The sequence below is a fragment of the Anoplophora glabripennis genome, unplaced genomic scaffold (genome assembly GCF_000390285.2).
Source record: "Anoplophora glabripennis isolate ALB-LARVAE unplaced genomic scaffold, Agla_2.0 scaffold209, whole genome shotgun sequence".
In the NCBI taxonomy this organism is placed as follows: Eukaryota; Metazoa; Arthropoda; class Insecta; order Coleoptera; family Cerambycidae; genus Anoplophora; species Anoplophora glabripennis.
In genome coordinates, this window is record NW_019416332.1 from 468,058 (window position 1) to 493,887 (window position 25,830).

Here is a 25,830-nt window from a genome sequence, read left to right on the forward strand (position 1 = left end):
TATATTATTGATGCGTTGATTTCTGTTGATTCTTAGTTAATAAACATAGTTTTTAATGTATATAATGCTTATCTGTTGATTTTTAAATACCAATAATTATTAATATTTCATTTGATTAAATATAAACATTCCACAATAATAGCATTATTATTTTCATCAAATATATATATTTTTAAATCTCTCGCGGGAATTACAGCGGGATCCCGCTGTAAAGGCGAATTTACCGCAAATTTCCAGCTGAAAAACAAAGACTGCGGGATTGCAAACTCTAGTACTTATAATACGATGGCGTGATTAAAAAAAATTTAAATGCATATTTAAGAAAAAAATAAAAATTCAAATCATTATTTAACCCCCTTTTCAGGCTGTTACTGACCGGCTGACGTCAGCCGGCTACGATATGAACAAAGCGCCCTAGATGCAATGTTGCCATATTTATATATTTTCGCTCATATAAAGACAACAAATAAACGGTTTGCTCACGTCAGCCAATAATAATTTAAAATGCTATAAATTAAACAATCATTTAGTCATTCAAGGCAAACACCAACAAAGATTCATAGTTAATGTATGGGCAGGAATAATCGGTAACCAATTAATAGGCCCCTTTTTCTCACCGGATAGACTAAACGGTGCCCGATATTTGAATTTTTTACAATACGATCTAAATCTACTACTAGAAAATGTGCCATTGCAAACTAGTGCTGGCAACTGAAATCGGTTTTTTGGGTAGTCGGTTAACCGGTTTCGGATAATTCGGATTTTTATGAAATCCGAAAACCGCTTATTCGGTTATTCGATTCTTCAAATATCCGGAAACCGATTATTCGGTAATTCGAATCTTCAAATATCCGATTATTCAAATAACCGATTATTCGATGATCTACTTCCTTTTTTTTTTAGACATCGATTTGTCCGATTGCAATTGACCTTTTTTTTGGAGATCGATTTCTTCGTAAACTTGGCGATTCAAGTAACGGGTTATTCGAATAACCGGTTTTAGCAACTATTCGACTAACCGGTTTTATCTGAAATCGGTTTTAACGCAACCCGGTTAACCGGTTTCACTTTTTTCCTGTTTTTGCCAGCACTATTGCAAACAAGAGAGGAGATGTATTTCATACTCTTCAGTCGTGAAGTTAGAAATTACCTCAACGCAACATTTGGTGATAGGTGGATTGGGCGAGGCGGACCACACTTATGGGCATCTAGGTCACCAGATCTTAACCCCCTTGACTTTTTTTTGTGGATTTACCTAAAAGAATTGGTGTATTCAACTCCGGTTTATACAAGAGAATAGTTGATGGCAAGAATAGAACATCATTATAATGAAATTAAACAGAATCCACAAATGCTATTTAGAGTGTAACAAAATAATCTTAAAAGAATAAGGAAGTGCATTGAACTAGATGGAGGACATATCGAGCATTTACTGAGTAACCTCATTTAATCCATATGTTTCATTTGTGTCCCCGGTTGTGGCTATACACAAAATACAAAAATTTAATTATCTTGACAACCGTTCATTTTTTCATAAGTCATGAAGTATACCTTTTTTGTAGAAAAGTAACAGGGATATCTGCCTGCGAGGGCGAAATATCAAATTTGACAGCTCTGTCAAAGTTGCGTAAATTTTAGAACATAATTTCGACCGTCCTTGTATAATAAAAAATATTTGATTCAATTTTAAATGTACAAAGATACATTTGAATGATTGCTTTGATCCCCCAAATTTCAAGTTAATCAAAGTAACCCTTTAGAAATTATGGGCAATATTCATTCTTTGAGTGACAATAACTCATCAACAATGGCACCTAGGTAAAAAGTTTATATGAAGTACTAGCACTCGTTTGACCTGCTCTATACAACCATTCATTTTTTCCCCGTAGTTACCGGACACCCTGTATAACGTAATGATATATTATTTTATAAAATTATGTATGTCGTAATCTTAGCGTACGCACTGTACTAAAGATCTTTATGACCTACTTTAGGGATATAATAGAACAACCACTTAGACTTCAAGAATTTCATCATTAAATTATTTCCCATTTTCATAGTTCAAAATTATTCAGAAATAATTTTTCACAGCAATTAAGACCAGATAATGGATACGACAAAACTTTTGAAATGAAATTTCATTTAGTAATTTTAAAACAACTTCCACTAAATATGGTTATTTAAATCATATTACAAGTGTCAATTTTAAAACTATTTAATTTAATTATTCTGTCAATATACAATCAAGAATAAATAAATATTATTTTGATATATGATTATCATATAAAATAACAGCATAAGTTAATAAATATTTTAAATTAAAATAATTTGCATTTAAATTTATTTACAATTCGACCAAAAGCCAACGTGAACTGATATACGAGGTGTGGCTATAAAATAATGACATTGATGCTACTACAGACGGTTTTATGAAAGGATGTTCTACTGTATTAACTTGATCAGTGTTATGCAATTTATAACCGATTCTATAGACAACAATTTACAAACTGATGTCATACAGGGTGTTACAAAATTCGCAGACACGGACTGTGGGATCATATTAAGCTAAATAATGTGATAAAAAAGTGTCTTTATGATTTTTCAATCAGACCAGTATATTTCGAGATATAGCAGTATCAAATTTACAAAAATAATAAAAATATATATTTCTAAATTTCAATTTTCAATCATTAGATAAACAATTACGACAAACGAGTTACAACCATTGTTGAAAATTTCCACCGTCTGCTGTTAAATATACTTAAGCACATTGTGCTACTGCTCTAATGGAGTTGCGTATCACCTTTGGTATTATTTGTTGTATTGACTGCAATTCATTCAAATTTGCCACTGGTGTTCTGTACGCCAACGTTTTTAAGAAGCCCCAAAATAAAAAATCACATGGCATTAGGTCTGGAGAACGAGGTGGCCAAGCAAATGGGTCGCCTCTGCCATGCCAACCGCACTGCTTCACCTGCACGATTATTTGAAGCTCCAAGAGCCATCACCATATCATACTATTCACGATTTAAATAATTGTGGCCTATTATTTTGCAGTTTGTATTGACAGGTACTTTTACTGCACTCTAACGATGCCAAAGTATTAATAAATGTTTTCTGAATTGTCATTAATTGTTAGAGAGATGTCTGTTTCAAACAATACAACAAGTAACGCCAAAGATGGTAGGCACACAACTCCGTTCGAGCTGCAGCACAATGTGCTGAAGCATGTTTAGCAGCAGGTGGTGGAAATTTTGAACAATTCGTTTGTCATAATTGCTTATCAAATGATTAAATATTGAAAATTTTTATTATTTTTGGATATTTAAAACTGCCTTATCTCGAAAAATATCGGACCGATTGAAAAATGATAGACACATTATTTTATGACCTTATCTAGCTTAACATGATCCCAGAGCCGGGGCCCCCAAATTCCGAAAAACCCGGAAAAAACGAACTCAAAAAAGCCGTTGAAGGCCCAAATTTAACAAAAAAACCTGAAAAGGTTGGCGTATCAGGGGCCTTAATGAATTTCTTCAAATCTTATTTAGACAACAGAACACAGTATATAGTTTATAATGGGTATAAATTGATTCAGTATGTCGCTACATCAGAAGTTCCTAAAGGTTCTATTCTTGGACCTTTACTATTCATTATATTCATTAACGATTTAGTTAAGAACATAGATGTAAATTTTCTCCTCTATGCCGATGATGTGAAAATATACAGCTCAGTTCGCAACATTAATGACTATATTCAACAAAACCTTCTTAATATAAAGTCTTGGTGTAATAATAACAGGCTAATGTTAAATACGGAAAAATGTAATGTCATGTCTTTCTCCAACAAGTTCAATCGCATTATGTTTAATGACAGCATTGATAATGACGTTTTGTCAAGACCGAAAACATTTGAAACCTGGGCGTTGTATTTGATGAAAAACTATAATTTAATAATCATATTGATACTGTTGTCTCCGAAGCTAATAGAGCATATGGATTTATTTATTTATTTAGTTCGCAACTGCCGTGATTTTTCAAGCTTAGATGTCATAAAGATTATTTACTTTAGTTACGTTAGATCGAAAGTGGTGTCCACATTAATAAATTGGATCAATTCGTCGATTTTTTAAATTTTAAAATTTTAAATCTGGTGCCTACTATCCTCATATCGGATATCCTCATGAGGGCCTTTTAAGTAGACATTCCTTTATTACCCTTAAAAAAAGACGGAAATACTTTTCGCAGGTCTTTCTTTTTAAAATTTTACGTAATTTGGCTGACTGCCAGGAATTTAGAACCAAATTATCATTTTCTATACCTAGACTTGGATCTAGAGAAAACGGAACATTTTATTTACCAACTCCTCGTACTAATGTACTCAAACACTTTATGAAATCTGCAATAACTGTAATAAAAATTCTGTAGATATTTTTAATTGCAGCGTTAATGAAAAATATTTTATTATTAATGTCTGATAGTTTCAAATATGTAATTGTAATGTTCATTTATGTGTATTATTTAGTGTATAGATTTTATTTATTTCCTTCTTTTTTATGTTGGTTTGTATTTCTTGTTCCTTTTAATTTTGTTTGTAAATAATGCATTTCTTTTATTATTGTCTGTAAAATCCATGTTCTATAATTGGGTAGTATGTATCTGTTGAACAGTGTATTAAATAAAATAAAATAAAAACTACGCATAAGTCGTATGACCGACAGCTGTGTAACGTGAAGCCTCCTCTTTCTATTGCCGCCCTTACCGCGTGTGCAGACATCTTAGTTAGCCGTGGCCTTCGCTTGTATGAGATCTATTTTTTTGTTCTGCTGAAAAATATGTATTGTAATAGAGCAACCAATTGTCGTGAAATTTCATATGAAACTACTGAAACCTATCTTTTATTAAGAGAAGTATATGGCAATGAATGTTTATCACGTGCGCAGGTTTTTGATTGATTTAAGGGTTTCCAAGATGGCAGAGAACGTTGAAGATGACGCACGGCCGGAACGCCCTGCCACGTCAAAAACGGATAAAAATATCTAACCGTCGCCGTCGGTTAACTATTCGTGTTACTGTTGAAACTGAAATTGTGTAAAGCAAATTTTGCACGAGAATTTGAACATGCAAAAAATTTGGGCCAAAATGGTGTCAAAAATATTTGTACTTTAAATTCCATTGAAAATGAATATTGGATTTTCACTTTTGATCCAGAAACTAAGAGTCAATCCATACACTGGAAGAGCCCAAATTCACCAAGAGTTAAAAAACTCAAATGAGTAAACCAAAATTTAAAGCAACGATGATGTTTTTTTTTCGATATGTATGGAATTGTATAGCTTCACTTGGTTCCTGAAGATCAAACTATTAATCAACATGCTACCTCTAGGTTATTGCTGAACTCCGTGAAAAAAATCAGAAAAAAAACCGAATTGTGGAAAAAAGTCATGGACTCTTCATGAGGACAAAGCACCGGCTCACACTGCATTGTCTGTCAAGATTCAGTCCCTGTGTTAAACCATCCGCCTTATGCGCCTGACCTGGCACCATGTGACTTTTATCTGTCGTCCAAGGCCAAATCTGCATTAAAGGGAACAAGATTTCAAACCGTTGAAGCTGTGAAAGAAAAATCGGCAAGCCTCATGAACGAGTGTACAGAAAAAGACTTACAGTATTGTTTTGATCAATGGAATATTCGTATGGAGAGGTATAGGGATAGAGGAGGGGACAATAATTACGCATGTATAAATTTAAAATAAAAAGTTTTACAGCATCTCGTTAATTTATAGCCACACCTTGTATAGGTCTAAATGTAGTTTCGCGGAATCACATTCTAGGGTCTGTAACATATCTCATTAGGCCCTGACATTTGAATAAAGGTGTGTTAGTCTAAAAAATAATTGATATGGATACAAATCTTCAAGTTTAATAGGATGCCTCGAACAACTTGATTATCCTTAATTTACAACTGCGGTAAGAAATTGAAGTCAATTTTTTTCTGGAAAGTTGCATCAAGTGACTGGTTCAAGTATTCTTAGCGACCTCTTTATATTGGGTAAAAATTTCATTGACATCTTGAAAAATTATGGAGATTAAAAAATGTAATCAAAAGATATTTTTGGAAGCCCTTACTCGCAAAATTATACTGTGGTAACTATATCGATTTATTTTCATCCAATCATTCTTGGTAGTAGGTACTCTTTAAATAGGCCCATTCACTTACGGATGCCTTATTTAGAGAATGAAAATCTAATACAGTTATTATGTACAATTCTGGACGGTATCCGGATAACACAATGCATGATATAGGTAATAATTATTGGAGTACGTATTTTATTTCATTTAAGGCGCTTTTTATTATGTTGTTCAAAAATATAGAAACATAATTTAAAATAAATATTCCTTCTTTTATGTGCCATTCAAACAAAGTATTTAAACATTGTAAAACAAAAAACTAATGGACTACAAAATGTGTAGGATTATCGCATATGGACGATTCCATAATCAATCGATCGTTGTAGTTGAACTATTCGGTTTACGCGCGCATATTTTGCTGATTGAGCGATCATCATCTGCTGACTTCACAACAATGTCCTCGGAAACGGAGAGTTCCAGATAAGAGAGAGATCCGGATCGTCAAGGTCCGGATAATCGAGTTTATACTGCACCTTGATATCACATTTTGTCCAACCCCACTAAAATGTTAAAACTGATCAATGCTAGAATTTCTCTAATATTTAGAAATTTCCATAATTACAAATTTATTTGTGTTCCTTACCTCTATCATAAAAACTGCTTCATAAGGGTATCAAGTGTTCGCGCCAATATCCTTGTCAGGAAAAATGATTTTGGATGAGGCGGGGTCGAGCAGGACTATCGCTCTTTCGCCATATCTGTAGACCCGGACGCGTCATTCTGAACCGCTGATGCGGCCGGATTCGATCGATTCGTGGGACCTCTTCCTGTTCTAGCTGAGGCCCTTACTTCTGGCGCTCTTCTTTCTTCGCCTCGGGGGTGTCGTGTGTTGCCTAATTGAAATGTTAATCAGTACTCACAAATTTTTTTCCGCTGCACTTTGTTATCATATTTTAGTTGATTTTTAAAGTAATTTGTTAAAAATAAATTACTTAAAAAATTATTGAGAACAATTGAGATCAAAAACATTACTGTGTGAAAAACAAAATCTTAAAGGAACGAACTTCCTTCTTAACATTACCAACAATGGATAAACATTCGGAAGTACTATGCCAAAAGAAGTAAAAGTAGATATATTAATTATTTACGAAAATAGGATACCCCATAATAACAGAAAAGTATACATGCTTATAATAATTACTTATACTGAGTATAGAAGATTAAATATTATGAATATTTTAAGTGTTATTTTAGGGCGAAAACTAACATTCAATGTTTTACTGCGTATATCATCTTGTATATTTCTGCCGCCTCGTATATTTCTCAAGTATTCATGTCATCTAAAAATAACTGATTTTGAAAATTTACATGAGATACAAATAATTTCTTAAAAATCGGTATTCATTTTTTATATCGGTAGTTATGTTATCTTACCACAGTATAACCTTGATGATATTTTAATAGTAACTGAACCGATACAATCTCTTAATACCACCTGATAAATAAATTCAATTCAAATGGCGAATGTACTGAAAATTAATATATGCATTTATTAAACATAAAAAATACAATTTTTCATATAGGTACAGTGTGGCCCTGTAAGAACCTGGATACTCTTCTATTTTTTTTAGAACGGATGACCCGAATTAATTTCTTTTTATATACTTGTGTAGGCCTTCTAGAGGTATTTCTTGAACCAATTACGATGATCTAATTGGCAACCATGGTCTGTAGCGATGTCCCGTAGACGCGATTTTTGAATATAGAAGAAGAGTTTTGAAAATTTATGGGATGAATTTATCGAAAATCAAAAGTGCCATAAATTGCTTTAATTTTCTGCTGACACATTGAACAAATTTCATTTTCCAAAATACCATTTTTTATTTTCAGTTTCAACGTTGTATGTAAAAATGTTTATTTCAAATGTTTTTGAAATTGGTTCAAATTATCTATATCGAAAAGGAGTAACGTACCTATTTTATGTATTTTAAAGTGATTTTTAACTGTTTTAAATAAACGTATTCTCACTTTTCACGCATATGATTGGGACGATATAAATTGTCTCCGTGCAATCGATAATCTAGCATGTGCCAAGTTTCTTTCGGATTTTTGTAATTTTAAATCGTTATACAGGGTGTCCCCAGTTCGGGTTGCCTATACCTGAAATGGATACAAAATTTCAATTGTCAAAAAAAATCATTCTTCATAAATATTTTTGCTTGCCCTGAAACCCTTGGCAAGATAGTCATTTGTTCAATTTAATGTACAGGGTGTTCAAAAATTTGGAAAAGGTAAAAATAGTGAAGAATAAAGTATATATAAATATACGTACCTGGAGATGCTAGACATGTTTTTCTGATCAGAATTAGAAGAAGAACGTTTGGAATATAGACAAAAAGCGCATTTCCAACAAGACGGATGTCCCGCTCACTCAACAATTCTAGTCTCCAATTGGCTTAACAGAAAATTTCGAGAGGAGTGGATAGGAAGATATGGTCCTATTTGTTGGCCAGCAAGGTCCCCTGACTTGTCGCCGCTTGATTATTTTCTTTGGGGCTTCTTAAAAGAAAGAGTGTATAGAGAACCAGTGCAACGCGATGTTGATTTCTTGAAAAACAGGATAATTGAAGCTATTGCCCAAGTAAATGAAGAAATTATACATTCGACCTACGCTGCATTTAGAAAAAGATTGGAGAGATGTATTGAACTTGGCGGACTTCATGTAGAATAGTGTTGTAATGGCGCGTACATACTGATTCTACTGTGTTCTCAAAATAAATGTTGGTTTAATGTTTTTGAGGTTTTTGATCCCCCTGTATAAAAAATAAATTATTAATATGCAAACATGTGTATCTGTTTTTCAATAAAGCAATATTTTTTTAAATAGAATGGCTTCTCCGAAAGTATTAAAAAATAAGTACAGTCCTAGAATATCCCAGAATGTCTAGTATTAACTAGAAGGCCATGCTTTCATATTTAAAAATAAAATTTAATTCCAAGCAACTTTTCCCCATTACTTTTTCGCGCAACGTTAAGATTTAAGGTACTTTACTCTTCACTGTTTTTATCTTTTCCAAATTTTTGTACACCCTGTACATTAAATTGAACAAATGACTATCTTGCCAAGGGTTTCTGGACAAGCAAAAATTTTTTATGAAGAATGATTTTTTTTGACAATTGAAATTTTGTATCCATTTCAGGTATAGGCAACCCGAACTGGGGACACCCTGTATAATCGTCTGAATATAATCTATTCTATACGGTTTTTCTATAACAACTGATCAATCGATGTTCATTTTATTTTAAAATAATTAATATTATTACGTAATGCTTTAGAAAATAATTCGGTGTAATATTTATTTCATTATTTGCATAAGTTTACGATTTTATCCCTACTTTTCAGTTTCCCACTTCGAACGTCAAAAAGTGAATACAGTACGTCCAAAGCCCGCATCACGGTGCAAAGACAAAATATTTACTTCTTGTTGTTTAGCGAAATATTGTATAAAACATAGACATTATATTACACAGTCAAATATAACAAATTAAAAAAATATTCTAGCAGAAAAAAATATAAAATTTATGAAACATTCTGTAAAAAAAATAAAACAGATATTCCAAAAGAACGATTAAAATGTTATAGAGAGGTGTATTTAAATGAAGGAGTGCTAATGCTACTTTGAAAATCTCGAGCACAAAATATAATTAGCTCAAATATATCATTTCTTTATTTGCAAGTTACATGGTTATTTTTCAAAGATATTGTTTCTTATACCAAGTAGTAAATTTTTAAAAATATTTTCACCTATAGTTAGCTTTCTTGAATTTTTGATCGGAGTTTCGAGATTTAAGAAATATAAGGAATCGAAAAATATTTTTAAAGTACGATGCTTAGTCGGTTGTTATGCCCTGGCCTGTGTAACTGATTGTCGCCAATAACCGAATTAACTTTCACTTCCTTAGACTTAGCTAGGAATCTTTGACTTATCGTTGTTATTCTCGGGCTAGGCTCTGTATTTTGTGCTAATGACAATTAAAAAAAAAATAATCCCAATTCTAATTTGGCAGTTAAATATTAAGCAGAAACATTCGAATCGATACCATGCAAAAATAATTTTGTAATGCCTAATTCACTGGTTAAGAAAAAATGAGAAATAAAAAAATATGAAATAAGTTCATATAACGTTTTCAAGGAAGTCACATATTGTGAACTAAGCTCCAAATAAAAATTTTATGTGGGTGGGGTGAGAAAATTATATGAAAGAAATGCTTGATCCAAAACCAATACATTTGAAACATAGGCGTATTCAAAAAAATATAGGGGAGTAATTTAGTTTACAAATTTTGGTTAATGGTTAGAAAGTCTTTTTGCCTAAATAATCTGTTGTGGAACTATATTTTGCCACCCTGTATAATTAATGTCAATAACAATTACTATGGGTTAAAATGCCGTTCTTAAAAAAAATAGAACAATAGTACAACATATGTTGTACTATTTCACCATTTCCGCGGCGCCACGCGCCGCCTCTGAGAAAATGAAATCATATTGGGAATATGCGTAAAGTAAGTTTTGTTAACTTTTTATTTAAAAAAAATTCTGTACATATACCAGGTGGCATTTCCTGAGAGTATCCCCTATTCTCTCGATTATTCTTTGAAATACGAAACAATGTGTACCTACGAGTATATAAGTTGGAGAAAACTTTTTAAGTATTTTAAATACTTTGTTCAAAATCTGCAAACATGTATTGTATGTTATATTTAAAAAGGTCATTGAGACGTAGGTATATTTCTAGTCTTGTATTCAATTATTTTGTCTAAAAGTCTAGAAGTCGTGAACGTTATAAAACCAATGACCAATGTTTTTTTTGCACTGGAGAGGTCAGTAAAACACTACACTATTTTGTAATTTAATGCTCTTACTTTGCAAATATATAATTTGATATTGACATGAGAGTACATAAATTTCTCAACTCTATTATTAATTAAATTAATATTTTACAGTTACATAGATACATAGTGCAACAGCGGTATTACGGCAAACATTCGGTGATAATTCAGCTTTAAAACAAACAAACAACAAAACATGATGATTCTAAAATGATTTCCAAGGTTTCTTTAAACCTTATACGGTTGGGCACAGTTTTTGATCTAATTATTCAAGGTCTTATAAAATTTTACTAAAAACTAATTAGTAGGGTCAGAATTATAAAAGTTCTGTACGGTTTGAACTAACAGGAAATAAAAGTAATTTGACATCGCAGACAACCTTATTTTATTTGTAAATAAAGCATTTATTTTCGTAGAATGCAGCGTTCATGGTTAAAAGTCCAAAAACTATTACTAAGTTAGGTATATTTTTAACAGTTAAGGGTGGGTGAAAATCAGAATAATTGAAGTTTATATAAATTCGTATTTATTTGATTGAAATGTAGTCTGATGAATAGATTCAACACGTACATTTAATTTTTGAGTAAATAGAGCAAATTAATTGATCCAACATTTTAGGAAAATCAATTTGAAAATATAAAGTATTATTTAGGCTCTCTGGGATGTCACATTATTTTTGACAGCTGAAATTCCTTAGAGCTTTTCTAATTTCGACGACGCTTGTTAGTTTTTGATGGAATTTTATATGTATGAATAATCTTCATAGCATCTAATTTCTTGAGTAGTTGATTGATAACTGATACGTTCAATTTTTCAAAGATGATAGTCTCCTTAGGCATCTTCCCGAACTTTGTCTATAACTTTCTGAGTTATTTGTGCCATCTTCGTCGGAATGCGTTCTTTGAATGAATAATGTAGATTTTGTCTATTTTGGTATCTCTTACATTTTAAGTATCGCCATAAAAAGAAATCTAAAAGATTAAATCTGGAGATATAGATGGATATCCAATTGATCTTCTTTGCAATCCACCTGTCTCGAATGACGTTTCCCAAGTAGTTTCTTACCAATACACCATAGTGTAGAGGTGTACTATCTTGCTAAAGTTGATGCAAACAAGTAGATTCAAATCGTCTTGCAGAAACTGTAAATATCGAGGACTTGTTAAGGTTCCTTCGAAAAAGTATGGTCCTATAATCCTATTATCTATTATTTCGGCACAAACATTCGCTTTCTTTGAGCATTGAGTGTAATACTCCTGCGTCCATGTCGATTTTCAGTGACTGACAGTTTACACGATTATTTAGGAGGAATGTAACTACATCAGGAAAAATAGATTTTAGAAATATCTGATTTCGGTTATTTTCACAAATTTGACTCGTGTATCAAAATCGTCTTCCAACCAATTAGAATGTCAATTCTTTCCATTTGAGAAAGACTAATGTTGATAAAAACGAGTTTTAATACATTGACTATTTGACAGAAACGCGAATTAAGTCAATTCGAATATACCCTTCTTGATAATACATTTACGTTTTTTGAAAAGGCAAAAAATCAAGTAAGAAACTAGTAATGTAATGTGATGTGTATTTTATTCTCCTTAAGGGTTTTTATGTCATTTACTTTTGGGCAGGTAAAAATTTATTAGATATCTTACCAGGAAAAAAGTATAACAAAAACATCAATGACGTCATCGCTGCACACAGATGACGTCATATGTAAAACAAATATCTCATAGAACGCATTTTTTTAAATAAAAATTGACCTGTCTCAGAATTTTTGTTCAAAGTCAACTATTTACGAAATAATGAATTTATTCCTTTCATTTGCACCATAGCGTAACGGTATGCATAGTGCGAATAGGTTTTAATCTGTCAGAAGGTGTTCTGCAAATAGATCAGTAACAGCAGAAACGCTGTTTATTGAGTTGTATTTATAGGCAAACATTTTACCGAATTGTCATATTCTTCTTTTTCAGGTGGGGGCGTATTGTTATGCCGAGCTTGGAACGATGATCCGGAAAAGCGGTGCCGATTACGCCTACATCATGGAAACTTTCGGACCATTCGTTGCCTTTATTCGCTTGTGGATTGAATGCATGATTGTAAGGCCCTGTTCGCAAGCTATTGTAGCATTGACATTTAGTCAGTATGTGATGAAACCCTTTTTCCCCGAGTGCGACCCTCCAGATGATGCTGCTAGATTACTGGCTGTGTGTTGTATATGTAAGTGTAAATATCTCAAAATTTACTTATATGCGTAGGGCTACTTCATGATTGCTGGTATTACATCCCGACGGTGAAGGTGAAGACTAAAACGACAAATGTATATCTGATGAACTTAGTTTGGAACATTCATTCATTCTATAAAATTCTTGTAATACATATTTTCTACACTTTTATGGAGTTTTAAATTGAAGTTCGATTATAGATAATGTAAGGCAATCTTTCACTATCAGTTGAAATTTTGTAGCTCATAGTTTCTCCGTGAATTGCACAAAATAAATGTTTATACCATTTGAAATGGAAACACTTTTGTAGAAAATATTTATTGTCCAATTCAATTTGTTTTTTTTTTAATTATTAATTTTCATTTACCAAATTCATGAAGAAATATTCATTGTTAATTGTAATATTAAGTTAATGTGTTTTATCATTTCTGTTTTTCCTAAAAAGGATAAATAGTATATGTAATCATAAATAAAGAAATAACTAATTTGCTCCTTTTATCTGTTAGACTTTTTGCTGTGAGGTACATTTAAATCAGAAATATACAAAGTACGTCTAACCAATAAAGAAAAACTGCAGAAGATAATATTTGAGACTTATAAAAAATGTACTTCCTAAATATTTAAGAACTATTACGAAAAATGTTTGAATGACATGTAATAAATACATGAATAAAATGGAGGTTTGAGAAAAATTTCAATAATTTTAGATTGAAGCTGCATTTTTTGTGTATGTTTTTATGGTTTATGTCATTATTTGTATTTTTCGTCATTTGTTTATTTGTGATTCTAGAGATTGTTTACTCCGTTTATGAATGGTTAAATACCATTAATGTAATATTACAATTAGCAATGAATATTTTTACATGGAATTTGGTTTTGTCAAATTTGACAATGAAAAAAGAAATAAAAGGTTAGATTTGATATTTGAAAATAAATTTAAATATTATGTGATATAATAGATATTTTTAAGCTCTATTAAAAAAACGAAATAAATCGAATAAAAGATACATCTTTACAGGTTTCTATAATTAATAAATATAATTATTAAAATATGTATGATGATTTCTATTTGTCACGTTCTATTAAGAAAGCAAAAAAAAAACATTAGGAATCGACAATGATTCTTGATCTTCTGAACTGTCCAACTAAGTTGTTGCATCAATGTTGCGAGATTATGTCTGCTCTTTATGATTGTCCACTTGTCTAAAATGTAGAGATGCGCACGTTAAAGTTTTTATATTAATTATATGTACAATTTTGAAAAAAAATTGCAAAATAATTTGTATGCGATTTTTATACTGAACTGCATAGTCCATAGACAATTTTTCAAATTGGAAATAGATCTGGAAACCAATGAAATCAAAATTAAAACTGTTATCATATCCAATCTAATTTTAACATTTTCATTAGGCTTCACAGAATTAACAGTGGCTCCTTCGAATAACCTCTAGCTTCCGAGTTATCTCTTCTAGCAGGCCAATATTCATCAGACGTTTATAATATCCCTCCATGTCCTGAGTTCATATTATCTGGTTAGCAGTTATATTTTCTTTTTATTTATTTTGGTATTTTGCCAACTTAAAAAAATAAAAATTAATGAATCAAACCCTTACACCAATAGAAGGAGTCAAGTGTTATTTTTTTAAATAGTTTTGCCTGACAAAGAAACTTTACTATAAGAAAAATTAAGGAGAATAGGTGACAAATTTAACATTAGAAAAAATTCTCAGACGAGTAATTCTTTATAATAATGAAATAATGATGTCGGAAATTTAAAATGATGTATTTATGGCAAACACAAATAGCGGTTATATTGCTGTATACTGCGCTAATACGATATATTTAGATAAATCCTTCTATATTGTATAAAGTGATTAAGGAAAAATGAAAAGTGGATTGGATATGGAAGAGTTGTTTTTTATCACAAAATTTTTCAGATATATTTTCAGAATACCTTTATCAGATACGGAAAGCCGCACATATGGCTTGCAACCTGATAATAACAAGAATTTTCTTTTTTATTGGACATTGCGAGTTAAAAAATTCGTCTTCAGTATGTGATATAGAAGCTTGATATTAGAAGGACGAAGAATCATGACCTTTTGAAAAAGTTTTCGTTGGAGTAAATAGAATGAACTCTCGAGTGTCCCAAAATTAACGCAAGATTTGATTTTTACACTATTTGTGCGGTAAAGTGTTGTCAACGAAAAAAAAGGCAGCGTGACAGTTGACAGATCTGGATTATTAAAAGTAGAGCGCTGCACGAAAGAACAACGCGTTTTCATTGTTAAGCAATATTTTAAAACTAATGAAGGTTTGGAAGCTACAATCAATTTCATCAACTGTGAAATGATTAAGTGAACAATTCAGGGAGTCTGAACGCTCTCCGTCGTCCTTCAACAAGTCGTTCAACACAAAGCATCGAAGTGTTCGTGACAGTGTTACTGAGGGTCCAGGAACATCAATTTCGAACAGCTTTCTACAGCCTATTCTCATGAAAGATTGCATCTTCATGCTTACGAAGTTCGATTGACTCATGTCTACCGACCATGCAGAGCGAAAAAAGTTTGTTGAACTTTGGAACAACAACAAGTAGATGTTGATTTTTTGAATAGATCGACAAAATTGTCGTATTTGAGATTCAGAAAATCCATTAGTGGTTGTTGCGAAACAAATGCATCCTCAATGTGTCACTGTTTGGAGGCATCATCGGACCATTCTCCTTCGAAAATGCGACTGGTCAGGCAATAATAGTTAACGTGATGGTTTCAACAAGACGGTGCCACATGCTATACAGCCCGAGAAAGAATTCAATTTCTATTTGAGTTATTTCCTGGTCGTGTAATATCCCGTTTCGGTGATTAGAATTGGCCGCACAGATCAAGAAATTTAACGCCGCGCCCCGTTGAACTCTTTCCTTTAGTGTTTTTTGAAGTCTAAAGTTTATGCCAACAAACCTACGACCGTCCACGCTTGGAAGGAGGAAATTGAGCGCAGTATCAGCGAAATTCAACTGCATTTATGCAAAACGGTAATGAAAAAAGTCGACAAAATAGAGCGTATGTGTCAACAAAGCCGTGTAGGTCATTTACCCGATATACTATTCCATATATAACCCTATACTTACTATACTTACTATACTTTACGAATCAATAAAAACTTTTCTATCAAAATTATATCTTGCGTGAATTTTGGGACACCCTTTGTAAGGATTTGCAAAAACTATCCTTCTTTCTTTAAGACTAGATATACTTAATTTCAATTATGCATTTAACTAATGTATTTGAAGTTTTTCTCATCCATTGCATACTTTTCATGTGGGTATTTACAATTTTTTTCGGTTTGAGGGAGTTTTCTTTGGAATAAATTGGAGTGTACTATGAGTATTTGCATAAGCTACCCTTCCGTTCTTTAAGACTAGATATTCGTAATTCAAAAATCCATTTAACAAATGCAATTGAAGTTATTGATTATTTCTCATGTGCGTATTTTACAAATTCTTCCAGTTTGCATAGAATTAAAATAATCTCGTGAGTGATTCATATATATTTCTCCTTCCTCAATATCCTTCAAGCGGTTTTTATCTTTCTGGTTCAGTTTATACATTCGGCTATAATTTTCAGAACTGGAACTCTCCCAAAATATAAAATGATAATAATAAACAATGGAAACGTTTTATAGATTTATTGTCAACCAGATTCATCATTGTTCCCTTTCGAAATAATGAATTTATGGAGCTCTCAAAGTTTAGCGCAAAGAATATTTTCAATTAAGTGGAAAACAAGGACTTGCCTTTCTTTATTGACTGTGGACAATGTTAAATCATGGATAAATTTCTGCTTGGTGACATTAACTAATTAGCTTTATTTCAGCCAAATGAGTATCTGGAGAAATCTGCTGAAACTTTTTAGTAGGGATTTTCCCAAAGGCAATTAAGTGTCTCTCGGATAAGTAACCGCCTACAGCATAGTTGTCTACTGTGAAATATGAAACATAAAATGAACTAGTACATTATGTTATTGCCGAATAAGTCTATTAAGTAATAACGAGGTTAAACCTTGTTAAACGTATGACCACAATTATTTAATTCTGTCTGTTCGTCACATATATTTTGCTATTATGATTTATTATTACTTATTTGTTTATTAAACATTGCAGTTGATACGAGTATACATATATACGGTTAAATTAATACCAATATACAGGGTGTCCGGTAAGTACCTCCTAATCTCTCGGGAGTATATAGGGGAGGTCAAAATAAAACTAGTCCTTCCTATAATTTTTTTTTCCTAATGTGCCCCCTAACGGAGTTATGGGGGGTCAAAGGGGTATGTATTACACATGGAGCTCTACGATTTGATGCTAAAATCAACTTTTTGCTATTATCAGGTGTCCAGAAACGGACTGGCCCTATCACAATTTTTCTCAAAATTTTGACAGAAGTAATTTTATCAAACTGAAAATATTATTATTAGATACTCTGAAGGTTTTTCTTTAAAAATGGTACTCTTTATTTATTTCGAAAAAATGAACGGTTTGCGAGATAAATCGGTTTTGAAAAAAATTGGTAACAAATACAACAACAATTAAAATTTATTTTTTTACAATAAAATCATTCCCGCTAGTGCCAGCCTACAGATTCACCATAAACATTTACTGGTGGTGAATTAAGGGAATGAATAATGCCGTTTCTTGTAAAATCAACATCTATGACCAAAATACATCTACAAATTATTATTGCTCTTGTCTCCATGGAGTTCTTTTCTATTGTTTTCGTTGTTAGACCCTGTTGATTTTAAAGTACTTGTCAAAGGCGCGTGACAGAATAAAAATTCAATTTTATTGTGGTATTCGTTTTAAGCCGTTAGAAATAACATTTAAAAATGGAAGAATATTCCTGTGCAGAATATGCTGATATGCACCTAATTTATGGGGAAGCATTATGCAACTCCGTGGAGGCAAGAAGACTTTATGAGGAAAGGTTTCCGGGTCGACATTTGCCGAGTCCAAAAACTTTTGAAAGAGTTGATCGTAGTTTAAGAGAAACAGGTAAAAAAAAATAGTGAAAAACGTTAGTGAAACTAATTTCTTCCGAATCCTTTATTTAGGAAGCTTTTTGCCACGCCGTGGTGGAGCAGGAGCCCCGAGGAGAGTACGAGACCCTCATGTAGAGGAACAAATATTGGAAGACGTTGCTAATAATCCTTCAAATAGCATAAGGAAGCTTGCGGCGCAAAACAATGTTACAAAATGGGCTGTACATGAAACTCTGAAAGAACAATTGCTTTACCCGTACCACATCCAAAAAGTACATGCTATGTCTCCAGATGATTATCCAAAAAGACTTCAATACGCCAATTGGTTTTTACAGCATCATATTCGGAATCATAATTTTGGTACATCTATTTTGTTCACCGATGAAGCAGGTTTTACAAGAGACGGCATAATTAATTCGCATAATCTACATGTCTGGGATGAAGAAAACCCTCACGCTTTAGTTCAAACTCGCTACCAACAAAGGTTTATGGTGAATGTGTGGGCTGGCATTATCGGGAATCATTTGATTGGTCCATTTATTCTGGAGCAAAGACTTAATGGTGCTCTTTATTTGCAATTTTTAGAGGAAAATCTAAATATTTTGTTAGAAGAAGTGCCCCTTCAAATAAGAACTGAAATGTGGTACATGCATGACGGTGCACCACCCCACTTTGATCGTTTAGTACGTCAACATCTGACGAATGTTTTTGGTGATCGATGGATAGGTCGAGGCGGACCTGTATTATGGCCACCTAGGTCGCCCGACCTAAACCCATTAGACTTTTTTCTGTGGGGTCATTTAAAAAATAACGTTTATTCAACACCCGTAAATAGTAGAGAGGAACTTCTGCTGAGGCTAACACAGAACTGTGACCATCTCCGCAATAATCACGGAATATTATTTCAAGTGCACCGGGAAAACATTCGTAGGATTAGAAAGTGCATTGAAGTACGGGGTGCTCATTTTGAACATCTACCGAAGTAACATTTAGGTACCTTTGTTCATTGTTGAATGTTCTTTGTTGCATGTCTTGTAAGTAAGTTATTTTTCAAATGTTATTTTTAATTGGTCACTACTTGCTCATAAAGTATAGCCAACCCGTTCAAAGATTTCTGGACTTGATAAAGTTAAAGAAATTAAATGCATGAAATAATATGTAAAAAAAAATAATTTTAATTGTTGTTGTATTTGTTACCAATTTTTTTCAAAACCGATTTATCTCGCAAACCGTTCATTTTTTCGAAATAAATAAAGAGTACCATTTTTAAAGAAAAACCTTTAGAGTATCTAATAATAATATTTTCAGTTTGATAAAATTACTTCTGTCAAAATTTTGAGAAAAATTGTGATAGGGCCAGTCCGTTTCTGGACACCTGATAATAGCAAAAAGTTGATTTTAGCATCAAATCGTAGAGCTCTATGTGTAATACAACGTACGAAAATTTTATTAAAATATACAGGGTGGTTTCAAAGTTATAACCCTAAACGTTAATTTCTAGGTACCCCTTTGACCCCCCATAACTCCGTTAGGGGGCACATTAGGAAAAAAAAATTATAGGAAGGACTAGTTTTATTTTGACCTCCCCTATACACTCCCGATAGATTAAGAGGTACTTACCGGACACCCTGTATAAATTCTCATTTAATTTAAGATATTTAGCAGGTTTAAATCTTCAGTACCAATTTGATATCAAATTAATTGAATAGCGTACATTTCTTAAAAAATAAAAAAATGGTAAAAGAATATTAACTTGCTGCATCTTAGGAATGCGTAGGAATAAATATTCTAAAAAATCATCAATGATCTCCTAGTATACCATTCGCTATCCGAAAAACATTTTTTTAATTTTGATACTACTGTTATGAAATTTATAAAGAACTAAACTTCATTTATATGAAAATGGCATTATGAAGGGTAAGAGTTGTACTTTTAGATGACATTACTCGTTTTCAGAAAAAAATTTTTCGCGATGTAATATAAGGTCAAATATAGCAAAAAATCGCGTTTTTTGCACTTTTAGGTTAGGATATCTCGGAAGCGTGACGTGATGGAGCAGGTCTGAGATCGGATTCGGACTCTATAGTCGAGGAAATAAAGCACAAAAAGAGCCGTAATCTCCGAAATTTTTCGATCAAGTCGTATAGATGGGTTTTTTGCATTCGCTTTCTAAATTATGTGGAAAAAATGTATCAACTTTGTATTATGTTTTTCGGCGACTCAAATCAGAGCCCTGGGGGTTTTCGAGGTCGCTGATCCCGAATATGACGTTCAAATTGGTCCATCGCCGACCTGGAGCTTAGGATTGATGATGAACGTCATCTCCGAGGCTTCTCCTGAATTTCACTCTTAAATGCAACGAGACTTGACACCCGGAGTTTTTTCGGGTCGCTAATTCCTAATCTGGCGTCGTCGAGCACCCTCCGGACACCTGGTGCAGGGGAACCTGGACATGGACGTCATCTCCGGGAGTTTTCCTGTAAAATTCGCGTTAACGAGCCGAAAATCACATCAGAGTTTTTTCGGGGCGCTCTTCTCGAAATCATCTTATAATATGACGTATACACGACTGTGGGCCCCCAGACCGGGGCCCTCGAAAAACTAGCCGGGCCCTATACGTCAGTTGATGATGAAAATGATATTTAGTAGAATATTTTCAAATTAAAGTTAATAGTTGATTAGATTAGGATAAAATGGAGTTAGTATATTTGAGTTAAATTAAATTGCAGTTAAGAGTAGGTTAGAAATGGCAATTGATTTGGAAATAAATTTTGATTTGTTTTTGAAACAACACTTGTATACATTGTGACATTCATTCAATTTATTCCCTCTATTTTCATCTTACATACTTTAAATGAGATCAACAATTCCAAACAAGTTATTGCAGTATTAACGGCAGTCTAAAATATATTGAAAATTTACTGTTTATTGATTTTTCTGGCGATTTCAAGGTCCAGGTTCCGGTGCACCAGGTATTCGGGCTCGCCGACGCCAGATTAGGAATCAGGGACCCGAAAAATCCCCGGGTGTCAAGTCTCGTTCCATTTAAGAGTGAAATTCAGGAGAAGCCTCGGATATGACGTTCATCATCAATCCTAAGCTCCAGGTCGGCGATGGACCAATTTGAAGGTCATATTCGAGATCAACGACCTCGAAAACCCCCAGGACTTTGATTTGAGTCCATTCCAGGCATTATTAATCGAGTTATGAATTTTTTCTAAGTGACATTAAAAAATGCATTTTTCTGAATGCATTTTGCACTGCACAAATGCAATTTGGCCGAAAAACATAATACAAAGTTGATAAATTTTTTTTACATAATTTTAGAAACCGAATGCAAAAACCCCATCTTGATACTTGATCGAAAAATTTCGGAGGTTCAGTGCTTTATTTCCTCGACTACTACGCAAAAAATTACTTCGGAAATGACCCTCAGCTGCTTTAGAACAAACACAACCACTTTTTTGGAGTCCTTTGTAATCTATGGACACAGGGCAGGGGCATATAGAGAAACCCAAAATATGGCGATTTAACGCAACTTTATACTAAGCTGCACCCCTGAGAAGTTATAGGCCTTGAAAGTGGAGTTTCAAATTTCGAAAAAAATCAATATCTCAGTTATACTTATAAAAACCAAATTTGGTACACGGTGTGAGTGTACCAAGAGCATTAATCGACAGTAAGTAGAGTTCAATTGAAGCATTTTAAAGGATTCATAAGGGACGAGGCACCATTAAAATGTGACAGAAATTTTTAACCCGCTGGCGGGTTAAAAAAGTTTGACGTTTAAATTTATAGCTTGTGAATTTTTGATAATTTTAAATAACAGTTACAATACGTATTATTAGTTATTCGTGTTTTTGTGAAAACGACAAAGTTTTTTGAAAACTAACAAGAGTAAGAAAAGATTGAAAATTAAATTCCCCATAAAATAAAGTAGTAATTTTTTAAGTCCGACAATGGGTTCGACAATCTCTTATCAACCTTTGAAAACGCTTCAATTGAATACTACTTATTGTCGATTAATGCTGTTGGCATACTCACACCGTGTACCACCACTTTCAAAGCTCATACCTTCTCAGCTTAATATGAAGGTAAGTTGCGTTAAATCGTCATATTGTGGGTTCCTCTACATGACCTTGCTCTGTGTCGGTTCTTATGCAAATCGCCCTGTATAATTTCACAATTATTTATTATATGTAGTACAACAAAATGATTTTGTTTCAGGTGTTTTAACATTTGTAAATTGTTACGACGTCAAATGGGCGACTAGAGTACAGGATGTGTTTACCTATGCCAAACTGTTGGCTTTGTTTGTCATTATAGCAGCTGGAGGATATCAGTTGTTTAAGGGTATTATAATTTATATTTGCTACAGTAATGCTGGCATGCTTTGATTCTTCTACTAAAACTACTTTGTGCATATTAATATCGGTGTTTTGTGAAGATCGTCTACATATTAAATTCTATACATGGAACTAATTAAAAAACAAAAATAATTTAATTATTTTAAAGATTTCCTACTTCAGAAATTGAAATTGAAATTGAAATTGAAGTCTTATTAATCTTTTCAGATATACAGGGTGTCCGCAAATTTCACCGACAACGTTTGACTGCATATTCACGACGATAAATAAATACGATCTACGAAAAAAAATTAAATAAAATTTTTTTAGTTTTTGACTAAAACTTTAAGAAAGAATATGCCATAATGGTCCAAATAAATGTCCCAAATTTTAACGCGATCGGTAAAAGGGTTATGAAGTTATTAATCAAATTAGTTTTATTTTTGACAAATTTGAAGGCCTGTAACTCAAAAACTAATTTTTTATTTAATTTTTATCGTATTTCTTTATCGTCGTGAATATGCAGTCAAACGTTGTCGGTGAAACTTGCGGACACTCTGTATGTAGGTATTGTGTTTCAGGAAACACCTATCATATAATCGCTCCAGTATGACTTTTTTTACTGATTAATAATTTTTATTAACACACTGGTTTACATAAAGACAAAGGCTGACTTCACTTTTTTATCTTGATACTATCAACAACATATTTTTGAAATGACGTCATTAATACGATCACAGAAGTAATATTGCTAATAAAACTTTTCCTAAATGTTTTTTAAAATTATCAAAATAATTTCGTTCCTACATAGTCTAAACAGGAAAAACTGAATATAAGAAGATTGACGAAAACAGGAAGGACATACATTTATTTCCTATACCTATTTAATTGAATGTTTGTTCATGTTATAGATATTTTAAGCATACATATTTCATTACTCTCATATTTAATGTTTTTTTCATAGTAAATAAACGCTGTGCATTTGTTTGAATTAAACACTGTGCATTTTGAAATTTTTATGTGGGCGTCCTTAGTTTTTGTGGGAATGTACAGCATTTAATCTATAAGCTCCGGGAGCTTTTTCTACACTTTGCCACTACGCACCCGACCTTCCCCGTTCAAACGAAGCAACTGTGTATAGACTGGCAATACACATTAAGTGAACGAATTTAACGTGTCTTTAGAATTATAAAAAGAAAACTATTATATTGGTATCCATCTTTAATTTAATATGTATACAGTTAACGCGAGATATAAAAGTGAAGTAGTCGCCATTTGCATAATTGCTTGAAACTAGTAGTTAAACGGTGGAAGTATCAAAGGGCGTCAAATGGTAGAGACATCAGCGAGATTTGCACTTATTGCAGGGCACACGGAGCACTTTTCGTTCATCAACACAAAGAGCGAAGTTACTTCACTGGCATTATCATTCTATTCCGGCCTGTTCGCCTACAATGGCTGGTGAGAAGAATAACTGCAGAATTTTTCGAACAGGAAATATTGAATAGGTTCCATTATATGCCTATTTAGATTCTGATATGATTATTGAATGGACTGGTTGGGACAGAAAATGGTATTGATTTTATTAAATTTAATTAAAGGAGCAGACATTTTATATTAACTCTATTAGCTTTAGTCACTTACATTGATTCATACCATAGTAAAATATACAGTGCGGTTGAATAAAACTTCTTTTTCGGAGTAACATTTTTTTGTCGCAAAGGTAGGTACATGTTATTACGATAAACGAGAATTCTAGATTTATAATATGAGTATCTCTACCTTAGTGTGTATGTAGGTATGTTAGCTATGACTGTTTTGTTATTGTGACAATGGATTGTTCAGGAATATGCATAAATTGACATAGGTAAAACGAAAAAAAGTAAATAATTTATTTTTTGTCAGAAAGGATGGCGAACATTTGAAACATCTTTTACATGAGTAGCTTTACAGATATTAGGCTGCAATATTTTTACCAGCGCCTTTTACGACTAAAAGTAAAAGAAAAAGTGTATATGAAGTCAAGAATAGAGCTTCTTTGAAAGATGTTTTCTCCAAATATCTCTGAAATCATTCGAAATAAAACAATGAAACTAAGTGTTAAAATTTGATGGACTTTTACACTGTTTGGAAAATTGGAAATTTTGGGAAAGTGTACAGGGTTATTCACATAATCCTTATCCTTTGTAACTTCGTATTTAGAACAGAATGGTATGGATCAAAATTGTAGGAAATTTTTTTGTTAATTCAATATGGTAGGCTAGAAAAACAATTGAATGTTGTAGGTATATTTTTTTCCGATTTCAGTTGAAGAACCAACAACTTGAGAGTATGTACCAGGCTCGGTCGCTACGCAGCAACTCGGCATTGAAATATTTGAAAAACTTGTTCCCATATTTATTTAGCCATACCCATATACCGGTCTGATCGAACTAAACGTGCAGGTGGTAGAAATTTATACGCCCAGTTGAAGAATGCACGTGCGGGCAAACAGCGTTCACCCACAGTTGCTCTGGTCTCCATCATAAATTTCAGTTGTCAACAAGTCGCCTGGCAGTGCAGTGTAGCAATGCGGAATTTGGTGTGATTCAGATAATTTTAATTTATTATAGGCACCATTCTATTAATCATTCATATTACAGTTGCGAAATGGAGAAATAAGAGGGATATTTTGTTTATTAATATTATTACAACATGGCATTTTGGAGACCTTTTGAAACGGAACAAAACGAAATTTACCATCAATATAATAAAATTGTTTGAGGACATAAGTAATTAAAATATGTTATTGGCCAAATGAATATATAACAGAAATTTTCTACGCATTATATACAAATTATAATTTTTTACCTTTAGCAGAAAACTTTTTTAGGGACGCGTATGAATCTCATTAAATTTTATTGCTCTGTTTTTTATACGTGTTCAACTGACTTCGGAAAGACTATACGAGTCATACTTACATTAATTTTTTTGACAGAATACCATATATACAGGGTGTCTCATAATTAGCTGCCAACCCTGAACAGGCCGATTCTATGATCAAAACTAAGTAAAAAAGTTCATATGAACATGGGTCCGGAAATGCTTCCTAAGGGCACAGGGACCCATTGAAGAGGGAGGAATGGAAATCATTTTTTTGCAATATCTCTCAATCGCGTTGTGATAAATGAATGAAATTTGGTATACACAGCTAAATTTT

The 25,830-nt window shown here is 32.7% G+C and overlaps 1 protein-coding gene across 1 annotated transcript in view; it reads left to right on the forward strand.

The window, feature by feature from the left end:
- LOC108906029 (Y+L amino acid transporter 2) overlaps window positions 1-25,830 on the forward strand; it is an 81,824-nt gene that overhangs the window by 26,427 nt on the left and 29,567 nt on the right. The window contains exons 2-4 of the mRNA XM_018709171.1: window positions 12,998-13,244; window positions 22,513-22,638; window positions 23,999-24,092. Coding sequence (XP_018564687.1) covers window positions 12,998-13,244; window positions 22,513-22,638; window positions 23,999-24,092 — 467 coding nt within the window. The remainder of the gene's footprint in view (window positions 1-12,997; window positions 13,245-22,512; window positions 22,639-23,998; window positions 24,093-25,830) is intronic.